The 26,902-nt window shown below is 41.5% G+C and overlaps 1 protein-coding gene across 1 annotated transcript; it reads right to left on the bottom strand.

Annotated features, from left to right (window-relative positions):
• Positions 1–2,367: 2,367 nt before the first annotated feature.
• On the bottom strand, positions 2,368–24,262 carry klhl24a (kelch-like family member 24a). The gene is made up of 8 exons (XM_030403248.1): positions 23,984–24,262; positions 22,411–22,529; positions 21,426–22,270; positions 19,384–19,568; positions 15,154–15,272; positions 8,658–8,846; positions 6,764–6,952; positions 2,368–6,652 (listed from the first exon to the last, which is right to left on the bottom strand). The coding sequence occupies exons 2-8, from the start codon at positions 22,483–22,485 to the stop codon at positions 6,452–6,454; spliced, it is 1,803 nt and encodes a 600-aa protein (XP_030259108.1). The 5' UTR covers positions 22,486–22,529; positions 23,984–24,262; the 3' UTR covers positions 2,368–6,451.
• Between the last annotated feature and the right edge of the window lie 2,640 nt (positions 24,263–26,902).

Raw genomic sequence — 26,902 nt, 5'->3', positions numbered from 1 at the left:
GACGCAAGAACTCTTCCGATATTTCACTCCTTTAGCTTCCCGTGGAAAAAAACCCCTCAGAGCCGTGAGGTGGTTTATCTCAGGACAGCGGTGAAACATCATATTTCTTTGTAGTCATCATCGGGGGTATATATCTATAGGTATAATGAGCCTGCTCTAAATCTTGCATGTTTAAGCTTGTTAGTAGTGTCAGGTAGCAGGATAGGACCTACACAGCCAACACGTGACGAGAGCAGGAACAAGTTTTCTACAATCAGGAGTTACATCAGTCACACGTGGCACGCCGTCGTCGAGGTTCCTGGCACAATAGAAACGTGTGTCAGTGTTTCATTTGCAGCCACATGAACACGTTAACAATAGATGGTTAAAAAAAAAAAGGGGGTTCTATGATTCTGACACGTTCCTAAATGTATTTCCGTTACGTTGCAAATGAATCAACCTCTCTTGGGCCCATGTTTAACTTTCCCCCTGCAGGAAAAAACGGCCTCTCTCGCAGCACATTTTCATGAAGGGCTCGGTGCCAATACATACCTTACAGGCACCACATACTGTAGTCTCCCCCTCTGTTGCACATAAAGCAGCACTGAGAGATCTTTACCGTTCAAAAGTAGGTCAGCCTCACGTGTTTACATCCTCTACTTTTTGGTCGAGGCCAGAACAATTACAACCACCGTGTTTACCACGGAGGGTCGTCAATCTACGACCCTGTGGTCTTCAGCAGACAGTAGGCGTGAGGTGATGGTATGCTGCCATATTGAGTTGAATTCACACGCTGACATACACTTTGATACATACATTGTTTGCCCGTCTGTGAATGTGTGTTTGCTCGCGATGTACTCCAATTTTTTATTTCACCCGCGTTGTTTACTGTGAGCCCAGGGACATTGTGCCCGTAAGACTCTGTGAGAGGAATGTCTGTGGTTTCAATTAAGTCAAACCACGATGTGTAAATCACAACACAAAGAAAAAGGATCCTCGTGAATGTGTATTGCAGCACGACTTGCTCAATCCTCGTGTGGCCGGTTTTACTGGACTGTTATCTCTTGTTCGACACAATGGCTCATATTAACATCGGCAACATGACGGATTGATCCCTTGATATGATCAGACTCAACAGCCCAATAAAGTGGACTGCAGCAGAGGTTTAATCAGATCTAATTTCGTATTACTTGTGGTGAGTTTATTGCGCGGACAGAGAATCTGATGGAGGGGGAGAGTAACAGGAAATGTTCTCAAGAGCAGTTCCTGAGGGGCGACACCAGAAGTACCGCTGCAACTCCTTTCAGCCTACACTTCATTACCAGCAGCGATTTCAAAACAGTCACTGGTTGATGTGACTTGATGTGCCAGCAAGCAAACATCCGCTACCTGCTATCTAACCGGAAGCGTGACAATGAAGATAAGTGATGAATAAAAATCTTGGGAGTCGAAAACGTTAACTAATTAGGCTGTTATTGACATGACATGGTTATTTAGAGCGATATAATCGGGGGGCATCAATCATATGTTTTTCCAGGATGTGGGGGTCGTGCCATCCCCGCCCTCCGTCGGATTTATGTCCTCATTAAAACTCTGTGGTGTTCGGTTGGTCTTGACAGCAACTGTGGGGTACAATCATTAATACAGTGAGCGTAATCGCTTTGGCTCCGGCTTCCATTGTTTAATGAGTGAAGACCGATGTATTGATCGTAACTGAAATCTAAAGTGACAGCCGCCTTTCATCTCAATCTTCTAATTTCATTAATATTGAGTCGGAACTTAGAAACCGCACTTTGTTCGTGTATTCAGCCCGTCCTCAGAAAAACGACCCTAGAGGTCGACTGAAAGAAACTTATAATCACCCATATTGACCTTTTTGTTGTGTGTTGAACTCTTCTTGGCACAATTTTGGTGGCCTGCTCTGCTCTAGTGTTAACAAATACAAATGTAAACGTATGGTAAGTATTTCTGAAGCACATGTTAGCTCCTGCAAACTTCTATTCGAAGTATGAAGAGATGGATCAATCTCTCTGATGAGGATAAATAATATTTTTTTATTTTACAGGAGTACACAAAAACTACTCAACAGGTTTCCCACAAATCTTGAATGAAAGATGGGTCTTAAAAAAATATACCCCATTATTATTTTGGTGCAGAATTAGGATTTCTCTCTCACTTCCAAAAAGTTTTTCAACATTTTCGTAAATTTCTCAGGGAATAATGCAATGATCTTGATGGAAAATATGTATTTAGGTGGCTGGTATCTCTGAGTGAGTACAAATTGAGTTTAAATTATAGTTAAGCAGTTATGGGTGGTTTACATGGTTATCGAGTTTGCATCGAGTTTAATTCTTGACCCCTCGTTACAGAAGAGACAGGACACAAGTGTGAAGTGTAAAGAAAGAAAAACTTTATTGATGTTTTTCTGACACAACCGTTACATTTCAACATACTGCAGTTTACAAAAATCCAAAGCTTTCTCGCAGTTAGACAAAAAGCCCTCTGAGAAGAAAGTGGTGTTAAAAGATCACATCATCATACACACATTTATAAAAACCTTTATATCAAAACGATTTAATCCCCCCCCCACTCATTAATCTTTAATCAATGGCAACACAGGGCAGCATTCTGCAACAGGTCAAAGCCCCCATCTCGCATGCAAGCACACTTCACCCATTGACAAGCTTTTTCAACAGAGTGGCCTCTGCGATTGAATCAAATCCACTTTGGCTTACATCATTCATAATAAACTCCAATCGATCCATTTTAAATGCTCACATGTTCAGAGTTTAATGAAAAAAGGCACGGCATTTGCATTTGGGAGTCAAAATATCGCGGCAACACACAGTCCCAACACACAACTCACCACAACAAGCAAAAATAATAAAGAAAACAGTTTTATCAAAGTAAACAACGTTGGAAAGCCTCTATGTAGCTGATAGTGAAAAAAAAAAACAATGAATCGACATCACAAGACAATTTTAGGTAAACACTCAGTGAAATCACAGACGCACACACACACTCAAATTCTCTCTCTCTCTCTCTCACTATTCATCTAACAGTCACTCTTTTTGCTTCACCACATTCTTAACCTTCAGCTTCCTCTTGTTGGCCTCCTGAGTTGCCCTAAGTATGCTACTACGCAGAGGAGTATCTGTGGGCCTGAGGATGTTTTCTTTTTCAGCTGAAGACCTGACACTGGACCTCATCCTTCCAGGAAAATGCCCGGAGGATGGTTTAAGCCGAAAATACCACCATCTGTTTTTGTCGCTGTGACTGACAGGCGGAAGCACATCTGTTGTTATCTTTATGACGTTACACTGTTTCCGAATAAGTTCGCCGGACCAACACGCTGATCTTGAACACTGTGGCAGTGTTTGTTGGTATGTCAGAGCCCTAGCAGGTAGCAGCCAACAGGAGGAGCTGACAGGCCCTTTCACTGCCTCTACCATACGTCACATGAAAGCAAGGAACATTTACTGATACAGTAAAAAAAAAAAAGAAAAAAAAAAAAAAAGAAAATCATTGTCATATAATTCTACATTGAACAGGATTCTGTCAAAGTGCACAATTGGGGCTCTCAGTTACAGAAATAAAAAACACAAAAAAAAACAAGAGAGATACATTTAAATACAAATTAAACAAAGAAAACATATTAAAGTTATATTCACAGCAATATCTCTAGTCTATCAACACCTATTGTAGTAAAAGGTGACTTTTACTGACCATGAGCCACATCACCCAAAGTACTCGTCATTCAGAACTCTTAACCTCTTCCCTGCGCGAGGCATAGCACTGCTACACCGACCTACACCTTAAGCTGACCAACAAACACGCATACACACATACACGCCTGGAGGTATCTATGGTTACCCCGAGTTACATCTCGACATGTAAATGCACAGGTGAGAGGTGCCACTATCAGTGTGAAAAGTTCTGTTGACAGAAGTGAGCAGTAGTGCAGTGTTTACACTAGAATTCAACAAGCCTGTTTACACCCGGCATTAACATGACTCAAGTGACCACCGGTGATCGGATCTCACTTAACCACCCTGTTTACAAGTGAGTACGGATACGATGTATTTACACAAAGAGAGAAAGAACTCAATGTATAATATTTGCAGAATTTACAGGAACGTTTCCAAAGTTTATCTTAACTAAAAAACAAAATTGGGTCATTTTTTAAATGGAAGTCTGGAGACTTTTTCCAAAGACGTCAATAAGGTAGCCTACGCTGGTTACTGTTTACTGTATTTGTACAAATCTGACATGTTTACCATCAATAAACATGTTGTTTTATTAAATGAATTTAGCGCGAATGGTGAAATCAGCTGAAACAGTGCGTTCACACAGCTGCTAAATGTTGGCAGGTAAGACACAGAGTAGCAGACAGGCTGGCAGCGTGATGCCACGACAGACGGAAACCTTTAACAAGGAAAGAAACAACTTAAAGTATTAAACATAATGCCGAATTTACAAGAAGGTGGAGTGATTTACAATTTGTTGTAGTGGTTTCACCAAGTTTTTAAAAAAAGTTTCTCGTCACTCAACAACTCTCAAAATTGTGTTATTTTTCAAGGGAGTCTGAGGTTTTTGCAGTTACTAGTATAATGGGGAAATCTGCTGCTTACATTGGCACGTTGGCAAGAGAGCCCAAAAACATAATTTTCATTACAGTGAACAAAATGAAGATCTGGCTGCATGTAATCCATTACGCCTGTTGTTGTGGCTTCTTCTTCTGTTGTTTCAGAGAGGACAAAAGTTGTGTAGGTGGCCCCTTTAAGGTGGCCCAGGACTCACACTGGCATGCTGCCACACATTAGTGTTTATACTGCAAAAGATATGCGGTCAAATGCAAACCAGACCACCTCGACAAGTGGCTTGAATGTGTGTTGGTGGTCATTTACCCGTGTATTTAGAGCTGTCCACTTGCGATCGGGTCACCTGAGATGCAAAGTCAATGCCAGGTCTAACGGGCTCTTTGATAAACCACCTAGGCTCCAACAAACGTAGACCAGACCGAGTCGTAAAAGTCACACACAGACATACATACATACCAAACATGCACACCACTTATTCAGAGCAGTCTTCGAGTTTGATCTACAAAGGCTTCTCACATCTACAAAACCACCCACAAGCCCAGTACACCAACAAACTAACACATTGATATGAAACTGACACGCTAAAGCTACCTATAATACAATACACATTCAATTATATAAAAAAGTATAACTTAAAAAAATAAAAAAATAAAAAGTCAGTAATGAGTGTAGTTATAATTATCATAATGGAGCAAAGTAAAGCTTAAAGGGACATATCAGTGTGGATAAGAAAGTGTGAGGTGATAACACAGCTGGAGCTAGAAAAGGGGAAACACACATGGGAAGTGGAACGAGGCGATAATGTAGAGAGAAGTGTGGAAAAAGGAAACAAGGGTGCAAGGCTAACAGTGGCTATGTTCCAATATTTTCGTACAGCCTTTGTTTTTTAACTCTCCTGTCAACCTTGCTGTGGGTCAACGGGCGAGACCGACTTGTATCTATGAACACTGATACTGTGGAAGAGCAGCTGACTGACTGTTTACCACGTTTTTATCAGGTCATTTTGAGTCTCGAGGAAAAGAGCTAAAAAAAAACAGAGGACAGTTCTTTTTTTATGTTCTTTACCAGTAAAAAAACATTTATTCCTCTGGCAGATCATTCTTGGCTCATTCTTGTGAGGGCTTTTTAGCACTGTTTTGTTCATGAGTACACTCTGTGATCATTTCAGCTCATGAGCGACCGAGATCACAGTGTAAAAGTTACTTTGCACAGTAGTGAAAGCACAGCGTTCAGAGAGGATTCAGTTGATTATCAATACTAATAAATGTTATGAGGGGTTTGAGCCCTATTTAGTATCAAATTAGAAATTAAATGTTTGAAATCAATACTAAAATATCCATTATTCATTGGCCTTCTTCAGCAAATGGTACTTGCAAAGGTGTCATCCCAACACCCTGATGGGACACTGTTGAAAGCTCTATGAAGAGCTCCTCGATGATCCTAAAGTTAATTACAATTTCATGATAATCAAAACATTATCATTTTTCTTTAATTCTCCCACCTATGATCCATTACTTCCCACCTTGTGCCGTCACTACTTATGCAAGAATGTCTGCCATGTTGATCTGACTCCAATTAGCTCAGGCTACACACAAATCATCAACATTATCTGCTACTGACAATTTCGGCAGAGGAGCTATAATTATGGTGCAGAACAGCAAAAGATTCAGAGCACCCGATGAGTACTGCTACATGATACTGTGAGAGAATAAATTAGCTCAACGATACTGTGGACTGAGCTACTAGATGTGCCCATTTGAAAGAAGTGTGTGTGTTTGCGTTTGTGCTGTGCATGTAGTGAACTTGAAGAGCTTAAGTTCTTTAGTGTGTGTGTGCATGCGTGTGTGTTTGCTCTTCGAGCTTGTTCACGGTCAGAGCTTGTGGTACTTGTCGTTGTAGCGATGGATGGTTACACAGCCGTGGTAGGAGATTGGCCGTGGCATGGCTGCCACCCCTGTGATGATACCCGTAGCCGGGTCGTAACACAGGATGGTGTCTGTTGCTTCGCCGCTTTCCCCTCTGCCGCCGAGGATGAAGATCTTACCATTGCACACTGACATGCCACAGCTCTCCTGCAGGGAGGTAAGAAGAGAAATTAGCAATAGCATCTTACCATGACACTTGTGGCTTCAGTCTTATAACAGTTCAAGTGTTTCGTATCTGCATTTCTTCTATTCCAATACCTGTTTGTTAAAGGTCTGCACCACATGCATCCAGTAGTCCTCTATGGGGTCGTAGCAGAATATGGACTTGGTGAGACCACCGCACACATAGATCAGGTTGTTGAGGGACACTGCTGTGATACAGCGCTTGGCGATGGGGATGTTGGCCCGTAGCAACCAAGTGTCTGTCTCTGGGTCATAACACTGAACCTGTGATATACAGTTACAAATAGTTAGGTGTGTTTCATTGCACTGAATGACAAATGCGCAATATTTTAGCAGGAGTGGAGTTTGTAAATCTACTGGATATATCACTAAGTATGAGTAAGATTTCTATTATCTGTTAATTGACTGCTTTGTTTCTTCTTTGTGCATGTAAGCCTGGAATATTATACATAAACTATTGTATATTTCATTTACCTATTTTGACTCTTCATATTTTTCATCTCTTTTATTATTGCTAGTGATTATTCTCTTTTCCTCTTCCTTTCTTGCACTGTCAAGGACATTCACTCAGCTTCATTGTACACTGTGCAGTGAGAAGAAAAGGGACATACTGCTCATATGTCTTTAATATGTACCATGTGGTGGGAAAATAGTTGCTCAATATAAGAGATGAAATATATGTCTCCCATTCTGAGGTTTTACTGACTGCTCTGTGGGCAGACAAATGCCTGACTTTATGTGGGTTTAGCGTACAATCCGAGCATTCTCTCGCCCACTTCTCTTTAAAATAGCCTCCTTCCAAACAGCTTTGCCTCTGACTCCAGCTAACCCGAACACAAGACCTCACTAACACGGAAAAGGACCTTAGGGATGTATGTTAATGACCCCGTGCGGAGACTCCAGAGATAAGTAGTTCTAAGGAACTGCAGCCAGCTAGATCTCTTGTCCCTTTAGGCCACGTACAGCCAGGTACAAACAGTCAGCGATGCCATTAGCGAAACACAGATGTTAACTCTTATCAGGCTGCCTCTCTGTCTGTGGATGTGTGTTTTATAGCCTGTGTAGGCAAAAACAAACCGACTATTCCATGGAGGAAAAGAAAATGCTTCGACTGAAATTTGGGTTCCTGCAAATGCCACCACCTTCCTGTTTACTACCAACATCCCGGCTGTCAGTCAAAACACAATGAATGTCAAGTACTGATCACTTGGGTGATCACAGGAGTGTACAGAGACACCGCTGGCATAAGCAGAGTTCTGACTTGCAATCTTCTTCTGTTTTGTTCAAATTGGCAATGTGTAACATAACATCATCATAGCCATCTCATTAAGCGTATCCGTTTTTACGTATGACTCATTGTTGTGAAATAAAACCTGTAATACTGCACAGTTTTATCAGGACCAACCAGACTGACCAGGATAGAAGTGTTATCACACTAGTTCAACTGCCAATCAGTGATGTTTAACAGGAAGAGGTGCAGTCTCTGATTCTGTGGATATCTTAACCTCTTTATTCTTGGCTTCATTTTACAAAGGAAAAATGTTATCTCTCTGGATTAGGCCACAACACTTGGCTAGGCTGACTCTGTGTCTTCAGTTGCCAGTAGGAGCGTTGATAAGTATGCCATATTAACTTTTTATCTTTCACTTAAAACATAAAAATAATGCGCTGTGAACTAGAGCAAGGCTTCACATGCTGTAACTGTTAAACGATGTATTTCTCTTATTACTACTGCAAACACGACACTTAAGCTTGATATTTAAAAGCTTATTTAAAGCACTACCTTATTTGAATGCATACCCCTCTTCAACTTGAGTTAAAGTTCACAACCCATTTGAAAGCATACTTTGAATAAAATGTGCCTTCGTACAGCCCTTCTGTCTATTAAAGGTATAATTACTGAAAACAAGACACAAAAAGCCCCTCAGCTGTCATCACTATGTGCCTAAGTGTCTGGTGAGTTTTGTACCTTGTCTGAGCAGGTGTCGTCGTCCGGCCCGCCTCCTATGACAAATAGCTTGCCGGCACAGCTTGCCACAGCCGGAGAGCTGACGGCCTCTTTCATTGGAGCCACCTCCGTCCAGCGGTTGGAGAAGGAGTCGTAACACTCGACGCTGCTGAGGCGGCTCTGTCCATCATAGCCGCCTACAGCATAGACCTGGGGGCAGACACACAAAACACATCATGAGTTGGGGAAATTATGAGTAATGTTAACGTGCGACATACAGGTTTCCACCTACACTACGTAAAAAGAAATACATATGTATTCAAGGTTACAAGTTCGTGAGTTTGAACAATAGTTTCAACGTCAGCACTTCGAGAACCAGTCTATCAGGTGCAGAGGAAACATGACGTCCTGCTTCTGAACAAGCCACCACTATCCCTGCCCTTGTTGCTCCTTTATCAGGATCCCTGCAGGCACAAATGCATTTGCTTACCTTGAACTTTGCTTCCTCCGCGCTGTCAGTATCGACTTAAGAATACCTGAAGCCAAAACTTGAGCCGTATTTTCTTTTTCTTTTGTTTGCAGTAGGATAATAGATAATCAAACCTGAACCAAGAACATACACAACGTGCAAAACATACTCATACATAAACCTGACTGGAAGCCAAAGCATTAGACACTGACGCACTGTGTTGACATAAGATATGAACTCTGACACGTGCCTTGTGGTTACACATACTACCCCCCTGGAGTGCAAAGTATGAGGAAAAACTGAAAAAATTGTATGAAGAGAAGTGGAGTAAAAAGCAGGTAGATTTACCGGTATGGTCACTTTGTACTTCCTCAATAACATTCTCTGGAGAGGAGATAACAAAGTAGTGGCAATTCTGGTTATGAGCTCAACACTGCGCACCAACAGTCTGATCTTATACAATAAAAACCTCCGGCCTGTTTCTGTCTCTCCACAAAATCTGAAGCACAAACAAGTGCAGAGGGCAGAGACAAAGAGAGAGAAAAATAAAGCTGTAGGAGAAAGAGGGAACAAAAGGAGGGAAGTGGATGGGATTCATGGATATTTGCATCAACACCTGGGCTGACTGATAGCACTCCCGCCTTTTTTTAACTGAAAATTTGATACGGAGAAAAACAAAACCACCGCGAACTTGTTCTCTAACTTCTCAGGTGGTGCTCCCTAAGTACTGTTGTCTCTGTCTGACTTCAATGTGTTTTCAATGACAAACAACATGCCACTCCAAACCACATTCAGTGGAGCTCAACTGCCAAACTGTAAGACAATGGGGCGCCGAGATCAACTGAAAATTGTTTATTTTCATACTCTTTGATACGGCTGATGGCAAATGATAAATGCTGGTTGTTTGTTGCCAAAAATGAAAGAGATTCAAGAGAAACAATAGAAAGATAGGAAGAGTGTTTGGCACACAGAGATAAAGTTAATCAAGTGCAAGTTGAAAATGTTGAGAGAGGCTTTTAAAAGCATTTGTTTTTCCACAGGGCTGGTTTCATGTATTTTTAACCCAAGCAAGTTTTATTTGACCAAACAACTTAACAGCAATATCTCGCCAAAAACCATGTCTCAAACGTTGTTGAATGCAATTCACTTTCAGGGTTCGTACACATTTTTCAAGGTCAAATTCAAGCACTTTTCAAGCTATTTTAAGGGTAATTTATAACATTTTCCAGCACTGTATGGCTGGGGTAAAATTCATATCTACAGGAATATATATACTCATGATTTTTTTTTTTTTTTTTAACTTTTTATCACAATTATGGACATTGTATTATGCTGTAAACATCTAAAATGATGTGTCGTGACAGCAAAAGCTTTTATAACTTTTATAAGCCTCTCGCTTATTCATCAAAGTTTATTAATATTGAACGTGTCATCAGTCCAAATTGCATTAAATTCACCTTCTCCTCAGCCATCCTTCTTTATTGCTACCAGGCTGCATGTGTGATGATACACACACACACACACTAATTTTATTTCTCCTTGTAATAAGAAAACTATCCAGTCTGATCCCAATGTTGCCAAGACACAGAGAGGTAATGTCAAGCACTTTCAAGCACTTAAACTAAAATCCAAGCACTTTTCAGACCTTGAAAACACAACATTGAAATTCAAGCACTTTCAAGGATTTCAAGCACCCGTACGAACCCTGCACTTTAGAGCCCAACAGATATATCCGTTGGCTAATATGGACCTATGACAGATGTACTGACATTAGTGTATATGCTGTAAAAAAAGATCAAGTTTGCTGTTTAAGTACACTGGTGTTATTTTAAACAATAACGTTTTTTTGTAAAACTAGAAATTATCCTGCCTCCACTACGTATCTTTTTATCGACAGATATATCAATATCATGATTTTTTACTTTCTAATATTGGTATCAGCCTTAACAATCGAATATTTGTCTGGCTCAAGTTTATTTGAACTACTTGTTACCAAAGAGTAGTTCCGATAAAAACAGTTGACAGTGAATTCTGTGGATAATCCAGAGTAGCAGGGACAAGACAGGGACAAATACTAAAACGTTTTTCAGCATTTATGTGAACTGACCCTTTAGTGCACCATTGAGGATATCCAGACACTACCTTGTTTAAAGACAGTAGTGGTAAGGGGTGGGGGTTGGGGAGCACTGGATCGCTCTTTTCTTTTCCCTCTCCACACTCTGCAGTCACTCAATAAAACATCCTGCCAGTTTTCGATGTATCAATAAAGGTGCATTCCACATTAGTTCTATAATAGTAGCACATACTCTAAAACGACGTGAGGTATATGGTCATCACATTAACACAGAGCTAACATGACTCATGACTCTCTGTGGAAACACTTACCAAACACAATGTTCATGGCCTCTTTTAAGACCGCGTTCAAACACTTACAATGGCTGAATGATTAACTGCTTCCTTAGCACGCAGAGAAGTGAGAAGTAGTAGTGAAAAAATGGAGAGAAAGATAGGGAAAGATAGACTTACAGTATAACAAAGAAAGAAAGAGAGAGAGTGAGTGAAACTTTATGATAAATGAGAACAGCCGTCACCAAGTGCAGCCATAACAGTGAGAGGAAAACAACTGGTGACCTATTTTTTGCTTATACTCTATTGAAACAAGGACAAGACAGAATGCAGGACTCTGACAAGTGTGTGTTATTGTACTTATATTACAGTAAGAACCGGCTTTAGAAGCTAAGACTACGACTAAGGTTGTGGTAGGACTAAGTGAATGGATTTAGCAAATAGATGGCGTGCACAACTATAGAAAAACAAATGGAGGCGTTCCTGTGTTTGCAAAGTAGAAACATTTGACTTATCAACCCAAGATGCAAATTGTTTAATTGTTGGGGGGGACGACAGCGTGAAAAGAGCAAACACGCTCGTTATACGGGTTTGTTTACAGCAGTCATCAGTGGTTCTCCATACTTGTGACTGAAGCATCAGTGCTGCACATCAAAAGGGGAAATTACAGACTGAAAGAGGAAATGAATGGGTACAAACCCAGGGGGAGGGGGGACTGAATTCTGAGGAACAACCAGTGACAAAGACATACATCGTAACGCAAGAGATACTGTCTGTAATTGAGATAAGAAGGCATTTCTAATCTGGAATGAAAACAGAACCTTTCCAAAGAACAATGAGGGTTCTTTGGAAAGGTTCTTTCTGACCCTTTGGCGAAAATAAGTGAGGAAATGAAATGGGCAAAATACTGCAGACATCAGGGTTCTGAGGAAAATGATAAAACAAGAAGCACTTAGACATAAATGCACACAAAATAAGGTAATTTCAGAGAATTATTCATTTTCAATCAGCAGACTGGGCAGCAACAGACCAAAGGTACCAAACAGGACAAAACTACTCGTCTCTCAACTCTGAAGAGTTCTTCAGAAAGAAGAAATCAAGAGAAGGGTAGGGCAAAAAAGAGGACATAACCACATGTGTGCGACAGATACAGGAAGTGGTCAGAGACAAGAGCCTGGTTTGGGATTTAATATCTCCAAGGAATCTGTTTTTCAAGGAAGGGTAAAAAAAGTGTGTGTTTATGCACCATATATGTACCACTGCCTCTTATATGCTATGTTTGATGCCTGGCCAGTTTAACTCCTAAGTTGTGGCCAGGCCTTGGACTTCAGTATGTACATACAGTACATATAAGGTACAAACTTTTACTATGCTGTCTAATTTTAGCATCATATGATGTTTGCATGACAGTCAGCTGCAGATCAGAAAGTTTAAACTTCCTTTAAAGCTCTTTAAGAGTCAAGTTAAATGGCAGCCATGTCCGTCGTCTTGTTTTCACCATACCTTGATGCATGACTCACTTTGCAGTTAATTACTGACTTTTATTGCCACCGTGTGATCGTTACCTCACTGCTTTGAAGGAGGAGGACCAGTGTGTAGTCTGAAGGCACACGTGTGTTTGTTGTTTCTGTGGCAAGGCAGCTAAGCATTTTGGGTGTTGTTTGGAAGTCACTGAAAATTTTATTCAAATCAGCCCGAAGGAGACCTCCATTAAAATAAAAACCGTATGTTTGCACAATTGCTGCAGATGACAGGACCCTCTCCGGAGTCATGCCCCCTCTGACAAAGTAAACAATGCGCTGTTTTAGCCCAAAGCTTTCCAAGGATACTTGTACTTGGGTTCATGTTCTTTATGTGTCTATACAAGTGTGTGCACTTGTGTGCATGATGGTTAAAGCACACACATGACTGTTTGCCAGTGGTGTGTTGGTCTGAGTCATCTCTGTTTCTACTCAACCAAGACAATCAATGGCTGTCCTCCTTTACATGACACTAATTACAGATAATTACATTTCAGGGACTTTTCGCGAGGCATACATGCCATTGTCTTACAAGCGGTCAACAATTGTTTCAAATCAAGTCTGTACAAATGAAGACAGGCTTGACTATCTGGTTAGAGAGTATTTCAAAACAAAACATGTGACTACAACTATTTTACAGGTTAGGTATATACGTAGTTATTTAATATAATGATAGAGTTCCGGTTCTTGTAACTAGAATGCAGCATACCACAGGAACATGAACAGCCTTGCACTGTATATATTACACTGTAAATTATGCCCACGTTTGCAAGCCACAGTGTGTGTTTACAGGCTTATCAGGCCATCCATGGCCACTCGAAGCTTATGTGATTGAGCAGAGATGTGAGCAACATGATAGGGGACTAAGCTTGCCTTTAACTTGGAAGTGTGAAGTGCTGGCACAGGTCCATTAACCTCCCACTGCCCTGAACAAGAATGTCCACCTAGTCTTATGCTAGAGACTGTAAATAGAAACAGCTCTAGAGTGGAAGCAGAGATCGAGGATTAATGATCAGCTCACGTGTAGACATTAGCTCTACTGAAATTTCATAACCAAGCTGGTGCCAGATCTCGGTTTTGCATCGGACATATAGAGAACTAAGGTGATATTCATAGGGACATATAATAGAAAGGACATGGAAATGTTTAATACAAAATTTGCAGGAGTAACTGAAAGCAATGACTAAACTATTTTCCATGTGTGGGGTATGTCATGTGTCATTCCAAGAGCTGAGGCACTCATTTAAATGTTGGTATTGATAAAGACAAATTTCTTTCTCTCCGTTGAAAACGCTCCTGTGTATCCGGGATGCGTGAGACGAGCTGGCACCAGTTGTTAACAAACCCTGGGGTGACGAACAAATGCATCATACACAAATATACACAGACCAACAAGGAAGATACCTGTTCAGCAGAAAGCAGGCTAAATAGGTCTGCAATTACTCAGTGTGACCTCTTTTTCTGCCACCGTTGAGTGACTTGGGCTTAGGACTATATAGTTAATGTGAATCATCACAAAGAATGCAAAACCTGTGTTCAAATTCCTCACAGCCTGCAGGTAATTTGAGTGAGATGTATGATTGTGAAAGGTATGTAACTAAAACATTCAAATAGTTCCATGGAACATTGTTATTGGTTTTACAGGAGGTGATTCCACAGAATTTCCTTGTTGTGTAATGTCAACCTAATGTCACCTTGCATTTTACCTAAGGTAAGCTAGTAACAGGTAACTGAGACACACACATGAACTGCATTTTCTTCCAGTTCCTCTGAAGCACACCTGACTCCGAGTTCTTAATTTCCTGAGAAACCAAACTTGCTTGCTTTATTGAGTGTTTGTGCTTTGTAGTTGTGTGTTAAGGGTTGATGGCGTAGCAACAGACCCACACAAGCCTCCACAGCTGATGGGCCCCTTCTTAAAAATTCAAAAATTAGGAATATTTAGCAAAAACAGTTATCTCGCTGTGATTACGGCTCCATAGTCGCTCCATTTTACAAAATAAATTAAAAACATCATAACGTTTCCTTTGGGGTATACAGAGTATCAGATAATGCTGGAGGCAGCTGACTAGTGTGCTATCAACGAGTGAAATCTGACACTTTGGTTCCTACGTCAGAGGCATCAACAGTGGGGTAAACACACACATAGATGCGTAAACTCGGCTTGAGACTCCCTCCTCACCTTGCCCAGAAGAACGCCCATCTTGTGTCTCCAGCGGCCTTTGTTGAGAGAAGCCACTCTGATCCACAGGTTGAGCTGGGAGTTGTACATCCACACATCCCTGCTGTTGATACGGCCACCTAAAAACAAAAAGGGAAAAACATGCCACATACAAGTTTACATTCAAGATGACAGTTTAGACAATTGTGGGTTCAGTTTGAGTGGTAGAAGTAAATTCTCATCATTCTTAATGCAGTTGATCAGATATAAATGTATGTCAAAGTAATGTTTTATGTCATAACTCGGGCAGAGTTGACCAGTACCTAATGAGTTCAGAAAAGTTTTCCTCCCACGCAGTCAAATACTTATAGTAGTCTATGTAAAGATACACACGGATGCACATTGACTTAGTATCATGTTTCATTATGTATGCACCTGTGTTCAAGAACCGGCTATTTTTAAATGATCATCAAAGCAAACATGCCTTCATCAGGATCTTTTTGCAGCTAACAGGGCTACTGAAGTATGACTGAGTGGCTCATCTGTTGTCTCTGGGTAAACATGCACTCTGAGAAGCTGTAGAGAATAATAACAGTCACGCGACCAGACTACGTTGTGGCTGACACATTTTTAACAAGCCCTAACATGCGCTCTCGTTTCCCTTGTAAGCACCCCCCCATGACTGCTCCACAACCAAACACACACACCTGTTCTCAGTCTGTTGATTCTCAACAGACTGAGGAAAAAAAATCTTACCATGGGTAACACAAGCTAACTGTTTAGCATGGCGGATGGACAAAGACGTGAATAAATGTAGGTTCACTAATCAAGGCCAGAAGGAACCAGTACACCACAAGGAGTTACTGGTTATGAATCAGTCTCGATCTAATGCTGATGACCTACATTAGCAAATGAAACAACGGGAAGATTGACTGTCATCAGGCTGGATCAGAATCACTGGCTCATGTTGGCTAGATCAAGAAGGCTCATACCACTTCTGTCCACAGGAGTCGCTGGACTCAACAAAACACAAAGTTCTTTGTAGGTGCTTAAAGTTGAAAAGGATAAATGTAATAATATCTAGAAATCTATTTGGAAAAACCAGGTGCATTTTATGACTCCCACCCTGTATTACATCTGGAGGCAATTATCTGCTTAACCATAAATAAGTCTAAAAGAATTATACCTTGGAGCTTGGGTGTAGCATAGATACCAACTAGACTCAAGCACATAAACAGAAAGATCAGAGACAATCTGTGTTATTTCACATCGGGACCAAAACTGATCACGAGGTGATATCATTTAACAAAATTCAGATTATGCAACTTCAAATTGCACCTCTCACTGTCAAAATGTGTGTTCTTTAACAGCTGGGATAGAGATACTTTAATGAAAAATGTCTCAATCCCTTACGTGTCTGCCACGTGCTGCTGGATGTTTTCTTTGTACAGAGCTATGTGGGTGGTTATATGGAACAATCATAAAGGCACTTAAAAAAACCACCAGCGTAAACAAAAGGTGTCTTGGCCTCTTTTGTATTCACATGCAGACAAAGGAGTTTTTTTTTGCATAGCTGACAGACTGGACAGGTGGGTGTGTTTTTATCAGGACAAAAGAAATAAATCACCGTCTTGAAAGGTCATCTAATTAAATTAAATAAATCAGCAGCTAAACATGTCTACCTCTTCTTGTTTTTTTGTTGGAGGGTAAATAATGTTCAGCCATTTTAAATTATACTGTAGCACACAGATGAGAGGAGACAGTGGAGGAAGTTAGTCTGCCGCATGTATTTGCTCAATAATCTGCCGGATAGTGTAAGAGTCAGACAGTCTGCTGCCCTTTAGGCATATGTTTCCAAAGATTTGCATGTTGTTTGAGCTGTGTCACTTCAAAGAGAGCCTTGCAGACCTAAAAAGTTGAAAGAGTTAAGACATTCCAAAGGTGGTCTTTTCTCCCAAAAACTCCCCCCTTGCTAATCACTGTTCTTAAGGAACAAGAGGCAGTGACTTTGGGAGGTCCCTTTGACCGCATTTTAAGAGTTATGCATTGCTTACAGTTACACGCTGTTTTATTGCAAAAGCTACACTGACTATGACATGCAACCCTCTGTAATGTGTGATGCAAGTGCATGTGTTTTTCTGCTCATTAGCTGATAAAGACATTTTCCTAATGCCTTTAATTTCTTGGAGTGAGGTAAGACAGCAAAGAGAAATGTATTTCGTGTTGCTGCATTAAACCAAACATAGCATATCTAGATCATAATTGAGCTGAGTGTAATCTTAAGTACACCTGAACTCAAAGCACTCCAGGTTGACTGAGTGTAATGCTACTGATGCGATGGAATCCCCGTTCCTGTACAAAACCTAAGGGGTTTTGTACACTCAATCGAGCAACGTGCTATTTAAGACCACAGCTAACTGCAGCTGTGCTCGACACTGGAGCCCCTCCAAGGTATTTGCACCAGTTCCCAGTGTGAGGAGAGGGGCAGACAGACATAATGGAGGTATGTGTGGGAAAATATTGAAAGAGTGCAAGATAAAAATAAGGGGATTAATGTGTCAAGGGCTCTGTGGCAACAAAAAAGAAAAACACAGCAATTAAGATGATAATATGCTATAATGTAGGTTAATAGCGTGAATGTATGTGTATGAGACAGAGAGACACGGGGGGAAGGGGGTCATGTTGACTTTTCCAGGCAGAGCTTGAGGGTAAATTGATAGCGAACACGTGAGGGCTTGGCACAGTGAGAGCAGCTCTGTTGAAGGGGGGAAGAGTCTTTTTTTCTCTGCCTCCTTCTGCAGTTTTTTTCCTTTTCTCTATATCTTTCAACGGCTGTTTTTGTCCAGCAGTGTTTTGCAGCTCATATGAAGCATGCTCGAGCACGAACAGTTCGAGCAGGAACATTTGAACTCGATGCATATTCTTGGAAACAACTTCACAGTAAAAATGAGAAAAAAACTCTCAACCTCACTACCCTCCATCCAACAACCGGACTAAACTGTGTCGTGTACACAGCACATGTTCACATTCATCAGTTATGATGAATGATGTCATACTAATGTCTTGTTTAATCTAGATCTTGTTTTCACCAAAAGGGCCTTACGCCACACTTGGCCCATGCTAAATACCAAAAATTCAGCAGCCTTGCCAGGAAGCCATGAGAGCCACAGTATCAAAGATTAAGGTTTATTTAAAGCTAGTATCAGTGAAGTCTAAAATCAAAAAGGGATGTTAGATTGTTGCATGAGGAAGATCCCAGAAAGCTGCTGAACCGATGTAAAAAGGTGGTGACCCTGATGATTGGCAGAAGGAAGTCAGGAGGAATGAGCCAGCCAATGAATGCTCTCTTAGCATGGAGGCCAGAGTGAACATCCAGATGTGGCTCTCATATTTTCCTTCAGCTCAAACAGGCTGTGGCTGTAAAAATAACACAAGGCAAACTGCCACCATGGCCTTTCCTGCCGCTCCACTGGGGGATTAGATGGCAAGCTGAGCATGGGCAAACACTGACCATGGCCCTTAAGTGTGTACTAGTAAATCATTCTTTTTTTGGTATGACACAATCTTTACAACTATTAAGAGATGGTGAACTTTGTTACAACCAAGACCATACAGAGTCTAAGCACAGAAGACATCTGTGTATTAGTATTGGTAATAAACTTTTGGATTAGATTTAAAGTTACTAAAAGACACAGAGATGTAGATAAACCTATTGTCTTAAATATTCATACTTTAATTCAGCATCTGCTAAATTATGCTAACTTGACATCAGGGCTACCTGGATTGTTCTTAGATATTTTTTTGTCCGATTGCCCATAAAATAAACTAATTTAAAAATGTGCTTCTTGGTTTCTGATGCAGCCACCTCTCGCCTCTTTGGTCGCATGCAAAGTCCCGTCCACAACAAACTCTTATTGGTTACACGTTAAAAATATGAGCCAATCAGTCTGCAGAGGAACTAATACCTCAAAGCTACTACAAGAAACTTGTTGTTTTTGTTGATTCTGGTGGCCCCTTATGACAAAAGACAGTTAACTTAGTGTCATTCTGCACCATCAGGCTACAGAACAGCTTCTTTTCTCAGGCTGTGAGTCTCAAAGATTACTAATAATCAGCATCGGATTGACGGTCAGTCATCATCAGACATAGATAGATAGATACTTCTGCATTGCAGTTTGGCTGGTGTTCATTTCAAGCCTTGATATAAACATGTCACTGAACTGGTACTAACAAATGTAGCAGGGTTCTTACCTGACACCAGAATGTCATTGCGGAGGGCGCAGACAGCATACTCTGACTTGGTGAACTCAGGTAGTTTGGCCAGTGATTTCCACTCTCCTGTGACTGGATCATAGCACTCGGTGTAGGGCAGGTTGAAGCCGCCCACTCTCTCACAACCCCCCACAACCACAATCACCTCAGAGTAGCCAGTCGACCTGCACAGAGGGAAGCAGAGGAGGTAAGATGGAGGGACAGACATGGATAATTAAAAGGTGGAGGGAGAATATCAGCAAGTTTATAAAAACACAAACATAAGAAGAACATGTTTAAATCACAGACATGGTATCTAATTAAAGGCTATATATGTGGAGGCCTATACAAAGGGTATGAAGACATGTAAACATACACATGTCAACACTTTGAGGGATTTCTAATTACAAAGGGCAGACATTTGTGCCAGGACAGAAACAGAGTGGTGGTTTTTCAAATGAATATCTTTTTCATTTATCTTCAAGGCAAAGTTCAGCTTACAATGAAGGTATCAATCTAGGGGACAACACAAACACACTTGAGGCTAGACAGCTGAGTTTCCATGATCACAATGCTTTCCCATTGTTGGCTGTTCAACACATGCCGTGGATATGACAGCATTTCCTACGGGGGAGCTAATTAACAACAGCTTCTTTTCCTATTGTGCCATTTGAAAAATACTTATGCTGAATAAAGACCAGTGGCTTATCGATGTAACAGTTCCAGTACCTTCTATATCCCAATCAGTCAGTACAACTGGCACAAAAATGTGTTTCTTTGAACCTTCCCCCACATTTCTCTCTTTGTTTACTCAGTATGTGATGCAGGTAGAAGATTAGGGCGGTTTAATGGGCTTGTATACATCTAAGAGACGAATAAGCCCAGGAGCGGTTTGACTTTATGTTTGTGCATGTGATTAATTATATTCTAAAAGGCTTCCAAAGAAAAAAAAGCCCCACTGTAGGCACAGAAAGGGGAGAAGCAGGCATCTGTTTTGAGCAGGAACAGCTTTGGCCCTGAGGGCAAACGAAGCCGACAGTGCGGAGACTAAGTGTCTGATTGGCTTGCAGTGCTGATCTGAACAGATCTGCCTGGATACTGACACAATACACCTGTTATGAACTTCACACAGCCTGAATAACTGACAACTGCTCACCAGCACTACAACCCTTACATCAGGTCCAACACACAAAGGCAGCTGCACTCCTGTTTGCTGTACAGCAGGCCACCATATGGTCTGTTTAGTATCTCATTCACAAGGATTTAGTCAACACTACATCCAACTGGACACTCTTCAAACAAGAAACATGCAAAACAAAAAAAACACCGGAAATAAGACACCATTTAGTAATAATAGGTACAAAGTGAACAGGTGGGGACTCTCAGAACCAAAACACATCAGCCAGGTGAGTTACACCGCTGGTATGATAACAAGACTCAACATTTCATGATTGCTGATTCTTGCATCACATGATTTTTTTTTTTTTCTCAGCCAACCGGTCCGTGTACGAACATGCCCTGCCTCCCCCATTATCATTTCCATTTCAAAATAGGGTTACAAAACCTGGCTCGGCCAGTGACACACTTGTCTGTTCAGCACAAAAACCCTCCCAGTCGCTTGCTCTCACACACACTCAGACGAAACAACAACAAAGCCAGGAGCATCAAGTTCATGCCCCGGTTGTAACCTCTGGCTATGCAATGTGGGGTAAAAGATCAACTCACTGCTTAAAAATACATGTTTTCATAACTACCTCGGACCTGTGGAGAGACAAGACAAAAAGTCTTGTCTTCTTTGACAACAGAAAATAACTGCTGCATACCAAAGCAGAGGTAACATTCATCATTCATGTGACTGCAGCACGGGATATATCAAAAGCATTTCATCAGACTATGTCACTCTACTTCCATGAGCCAGTCTAAAGTGTTGAGACAGGACAAACTGATTTATGAACCAGTGTCTGCTTCCCTGTGTAAATAACATCTAGGTAACATTAACCTTCCTTCACCTTCCTCATAGCTCAAGTCAACACTTTAGTTACCTGCGAGGACGAGTTCTGGGTGACATCATTTCATTTCCGAGCACGTGGTAGCGTCTTGCCTCATGGAGAAGCTGGTAGCACTCTGGAGCATTCTGGATGAGCTGGTCTCCCTCCACTGTCTGGACAAAGTAGTTGGGGTGCAGAAGGGGCAGGCGCACATGGTGCAGCAGGGCCTTCAGCATGGGCTTCCTGTGCTCCACGTTGCTGTACACCCATCGCATCACCGCCTCAAACACCACCTCCTCCTTACCGATGGACAGCTCATCGCTTCCAATGTACTCTTCCAGCTCTTCCCTGCGTAAGTCGAGGAACTCTTCATGCTGAGCCACCTCTGAGAAGTTGGCCAGGGCATAACCGCGGCAGCGGCTGGCTAGTTGCTTCAGGGAATGGGCTTCTGCAAAGCGCTGGATGCCAACGCAGTTGCACGGGTCCAGCTGGTCCTCCAGGAACTTTGCACAGGCGTCACGCAGAGTGGCGATCTGGAACAGACTGGAGGTCTCAAAGAGGAACTGAACATTCTCTGTGGTGATCTTGGCGCGGCCGGTGTAAACATAGGTGAGGAAGGAGTCCATCGCCTCGGCCAGGATGCCGTTGATCTCCACCAGCATCTCGCGACTCTCACGGTGATCGTTGCAGAACATGGCTCTGAAGTAGGAGGAGCAGGCAGAGAGGACAGCGCGATGGCAAGGGAACTCACGGCCCTGCACACTGATTACAACATCTGTGAATAGGCGGCAGTCGCGAAATTCATTGAAGACCTGCAGGATGCCCTCTGAGTGGGATGCGCCAGAACAGAAGTCCAAGATGTCCTGGCTGGCTAAAGTTTTGGAGTCAACCTCAAACACCTTAGAGGACAATAGCATGTACAAAGATTTGTAAATATTGTGGCATTGACTAGTTAAGACACAAGTTGCATGATAGAGAACATAAATAATTTTGTTAAGTTAATGTTAATGTTCATTCTGCTTAGTTTGTTTGACAGCACCTTGCGTTTGACAGCTGGTGAGTCTCTGATCCCAGAGTCCTCCCTGTTCATCCTTCTGCCCAGAATCAACACCATGGCTGCCACCTTCAACAAAGACCTCCTCTAGAGTTAAAGATGACCTGAGGATGGAGAGCAGACCGAATGGTAATCTCATACAAAAGTTACTGTAAGATGCATGATTTGTATGGCATCACATCAGATGTGGTCGGGAGATAGCCAGGAAAAGGTCATGAAGTCATAAATAGCAACTTAATTGGATCACTGTTGAACAAATTGAGAACATTCACCACAGCCAAACAAAGCACTCACAGAGCATAGCCACAAAATGTGTGTACAGAAAACATGTGACTCCTACAAACAACTTTCTCAAGCCCATGGGGTAGTGCTAAATTGTCTTACATCACTGTGTAAGGCAAGTCATTTCAGGGAATAAAAGCTGCACACAAATTTGCGTGTCAGGTCCTCTGGCTCATCGATGGTGCAAAACAGTTGTGCCCTGCGGCACAATGAACTGCGCGAGGCGGAAGATGACAAAGACACACAGGAGGGAAGAGAGGTTGAGCAACGGTTGGAAGGCAAACCTACATGTCAGTCAGGTTTGTTTTGAAAGAGAGTGGGGGCAGGGATGCTATCAGACACAATCAATGTTTGGTAAACAAGTGCAGCAAGTCAATTCTATTGATAACCTTGAGTAATATGCTGTATTTAAGACAAACCTTAAGTCTTACAACATGTGTCTTGTTTCTTTGTCTCACCTAAAGCAAACTATCAAGGTGCTTTGTTCACTCTCACAAAGACCGTGTGTATTCAGTACAGCCAATAGTCAAGTTCAAGTTCAATCTAAACATTAGACTCTGTTATCTATGGCCATATGCATGTGTTGGCAGAAGGTCTAGTCTTTGCTCCTGTGAGGTTATTTATCTCAGGGTTATTTTTAAACTCTGGCTCGATCTATTCACGTGCTTTGTGTGCAAGCAGCAGCAGCAGCACCACCTCCAACACACCAAGACCGGAGGACAGGTTTATCCACAGGTGTCTGACGCATGAAAGATAGAACTTGGTGACTCATATCCACTGAGGATGAAAACACTCAAATGACATAAAATACAACGAATAGCGTAAAATGGAATAACGGGTTTACAGTAATGTTTTAACAGTAGACATAAAATAGCCTAAAATTGAACTTGACAGAGGTTTATGACAAAATAATACCATTATTTACTGTTATTTTGGGTTATTCAAAACATATTCATGTATTGTAAAGTGTTTTTATATCGTTATTATTCAGGTATTAATAACAAATAATCAAGTAAAATGTGTTTTTGTGCGCAGATAGTTAGCTAGCTAAACAGGCAGAAGACAGTACGTAGTTTGGTTTACCGGACAAAGGAGACTTGCCTCGTGCCGACCGTTAGCCGTTGACAACACAGTTTAAAAATAAATCAGCCGAACCGTCGCTTCACTCAACAAGTCGTGACAAAAGTCGAGCAAAAAGCAAGAAACAACACTAAATTCAGACTTTTACACGTCAACAACATCCTTTGTTGTAGCTGTGTGCTAAAAAGTTGTTTACCTTATGCAGAAGTTTCCAGATGAAGTTTCCTCGTCAGTTGCAAGTGGAGCAAAACAAAACAACAAAAAAAAGTATGGAGAAAAGAATATGATCTCTATCCTGAAAAAGTTTATCAGTATGTTTTTTTTATATCATGTGCCCTCGAACAGTTATGTCAGACAATGAAGGCTGTAACTATAACTTCGCCGGGACATTTTGATTTTTCAGGTAGTGGCCAAAACAAAGAGCTCTAACTAGCTAACTGTAAACACAGACCCAATATATACTTGTCAGGCGAAAAAAAAAAAAGAAATCCGGCCCACTGCGCCCACTCAGCTGGTGCTCCCGGTGCATCATGGGTAAGTGAGTTCAACTAAACGCCTTGTCGCTTACTGGCTACCCAGTGAGAAACACACTTCCCAAGCGCCCCGGGTTCTCCACGTGGCTGTCCTTTGTTTGCAAACAAACTGAACTTTTAGGGGAGAAAAAGTTCACAACAAGCAGAGAGAGGGAGAGGTTGAGCAACACACGCAGAATAACACCAGTGTTATTGCGTCACTGGTATAAACAGTTAACAAGACTGTATTAACTTAAAAAAAAGTCGTTAAACACAGTTTTCGATATGAAAAAAACACCAGCCTTACACAAACTTGTATTTATTAAGTTCACATTTAGATATACAGTAGCAAACAAAAAACATAACCTAAAAAAAACCCCCACATTGTATCTGTAATGTGATCATATATGTATGTGAAAACAGGATGAAACGCAGCGTGCTACGTTTGTTTTGTTTTCAGGTGAGGAGGAAGGAGGAGCTCAGTTTGGACAAAGGATGTCACAACTTCCTCAACAGCGTTGCAAAAATATTTCTCAGAGATCCCAGCTGAGTTCTCTGAAAGGGGTTCACGGTGTGATGAATTAACCACTTCACTCTGTTTTTGGACCGCGTGCATATTAGTGCTGGGCAGATTTATACACCGTAGGTTAGTCAGTCAAAGTTGAGGCGTGCCTACAGGCATCCTTCCATCCCGTTTTTACTATTATTAAACTGTCTTTTAGTGCTTTTTCTGTATAAAAACTTGTGTTACAGCCTCAAAAATGAAATATTCCTCTTGACATTATGTAACAGAAGCTATCACACAATAATAACCCTTCACTGTAAATATGTGTAACGATATCACTCCCTCCTTCACAGTGTTTATACACGTGTTTATCAGCTATTTTAAATAGCTATTAATATGTGGAAAGAAAGAGGACTGAAAAATAACACACATTAGTATTCCCATCCTTGTCCTTAAAGGGCTTCCTTTCTCCTTTGTGCCCTTCCGTTTGTTCATCTGTTCTTTTCTTATTTATTTACTCCTGTATTTTTCTTTAATCTGCTGTTTGTGTTCAGGTTTTTTTCAATGCATCATTTCCACCCCTGCTGTTCATATTGTCCTGGTACTTTTGAAACTTACCCCATTCTTGTTTTTGTAAATATTTCCTTATGCTAAATACAATTATTTATAAAAGAAAAAATAAATAGATGTTATGACAGGGTGCATGTACAATATCAATCGTATTGGCACTTTCCTGCGTACATAACTCAGAGCCCAGCTGTTATAAGGAGAGTAGAGATGTCCTATTGAACATGTCTTACATTAACATCACTCTTGCTCGGACCCAATTTTCTTTAGTTATAAGGTCGTTAATGACATTTCCATACTGACAACTCTTTGGGTACAATAGGGATTTATGTTACCGGTCCGATGACCTCTTCCCCAGCTCGCTCTTGCAAATTTCAGGATGTTTTCCATAAGCCATGCAGAGATTAATCAAATCAGCTGAAGAAATCACTGGCTGTCCACTGCTCTAACTGGAGGAGATCGCCACCTCACTCTACCACAGCTGAGCCAAAAACATCATCGGAGACCCTGCACACCCCCGGTCACCATCTCTTTGAACTGTTGCCCTCTGGCAAGGCGCTACAGGTGAGCCAAAAACACGCACCTCAAGATTCAGAGACAGTTTCTTTCCCAAGGCCACATCCACACAGAGCAACACTCTTATCTTAAACATGTTTTGACCTTCCACATGCAATACCGGATCCTCACTTTTTGTGTCTATATTTTCGTACGTTATCTATTGTTTTTTGTACTGTTTTTATTTTATGTTGTTGTTGCACCATGCAGAGTGGCACTCAGTAGTTTACAATGACTTAAAAGGCACTCTGATTCTGATTCTGCTAAGGTATGACACACTCTCTGTCTTTGTCCTCCACTATTGTATTCAGTCACAGTCACAGGTGTCTGTCCCTGTAGTCATGCAGATACAGTGGGAGGGCTGTTTGTCCCCGTCAGCACTACGTACTATCTGGAACGTTCACAAGTCGAGACGTTCGACTCAACCGACCAACTTGGGTAAACACGCTTACTGAGCTCAGGTTAGGAGCAGGTGAGAATATTGCACAATGAAGGTTGTTTTGTCCTACAGGCACCTGCTGTATGTTTTAACGGTGTAATCAGAGAACACCATCGGTGAGATAAGCAGGATAAGCAACGCTGCCAGGAGCCAATATGTCTATTGAAAACAGGTCCATCAGTCAGTAGAAATGAATTGGATATTAAAGAGCATTGTAATTAGAGTGCCACGGAAATTGATACAAAAAATGTCAAACAATTGCAAAGGTGATTTTTGTTCACGTTATCCACCCGCAGGTATAGAAATGCTGGCAGTGAGCAGCACAGAGGTTTAGAACGAGTCCCAGTGGTTTACTGACACCAAGGAAACAGACACATACTGCATGTGCTGCAGGGTAGAGCAGCGACAGACAGATGAATGTGTCCCTCTGCTGTTCAGTTGTTGCACCAGTCACAGATGGCACGCAGCGCAGTCAGAAAGACGACGCCACAGCCGGGATGTCTGACTCAGCGTTTCTATCCACCGCGCCCTCTCCTC

This window comes from Sparus aurata, chromosome 21 (assembly GCF_900880675.1).
Source record: "Sparus aurata chromosome 21, fSpaAur1.1, whole genome shotgun sequence".
Classification (NCBI taxonomy): domain Eukaryota; kingdom Metazoa; phylum Chordata; class Actinopteri; order Spariformes; family Sparidae; genus Sparus; species Sparus aurata.
The sequence above is the reverse complement of the archived record's forward strand: the minus strand, read 5'-3'. Positions and strand labels throughout refer to the sequence as shown.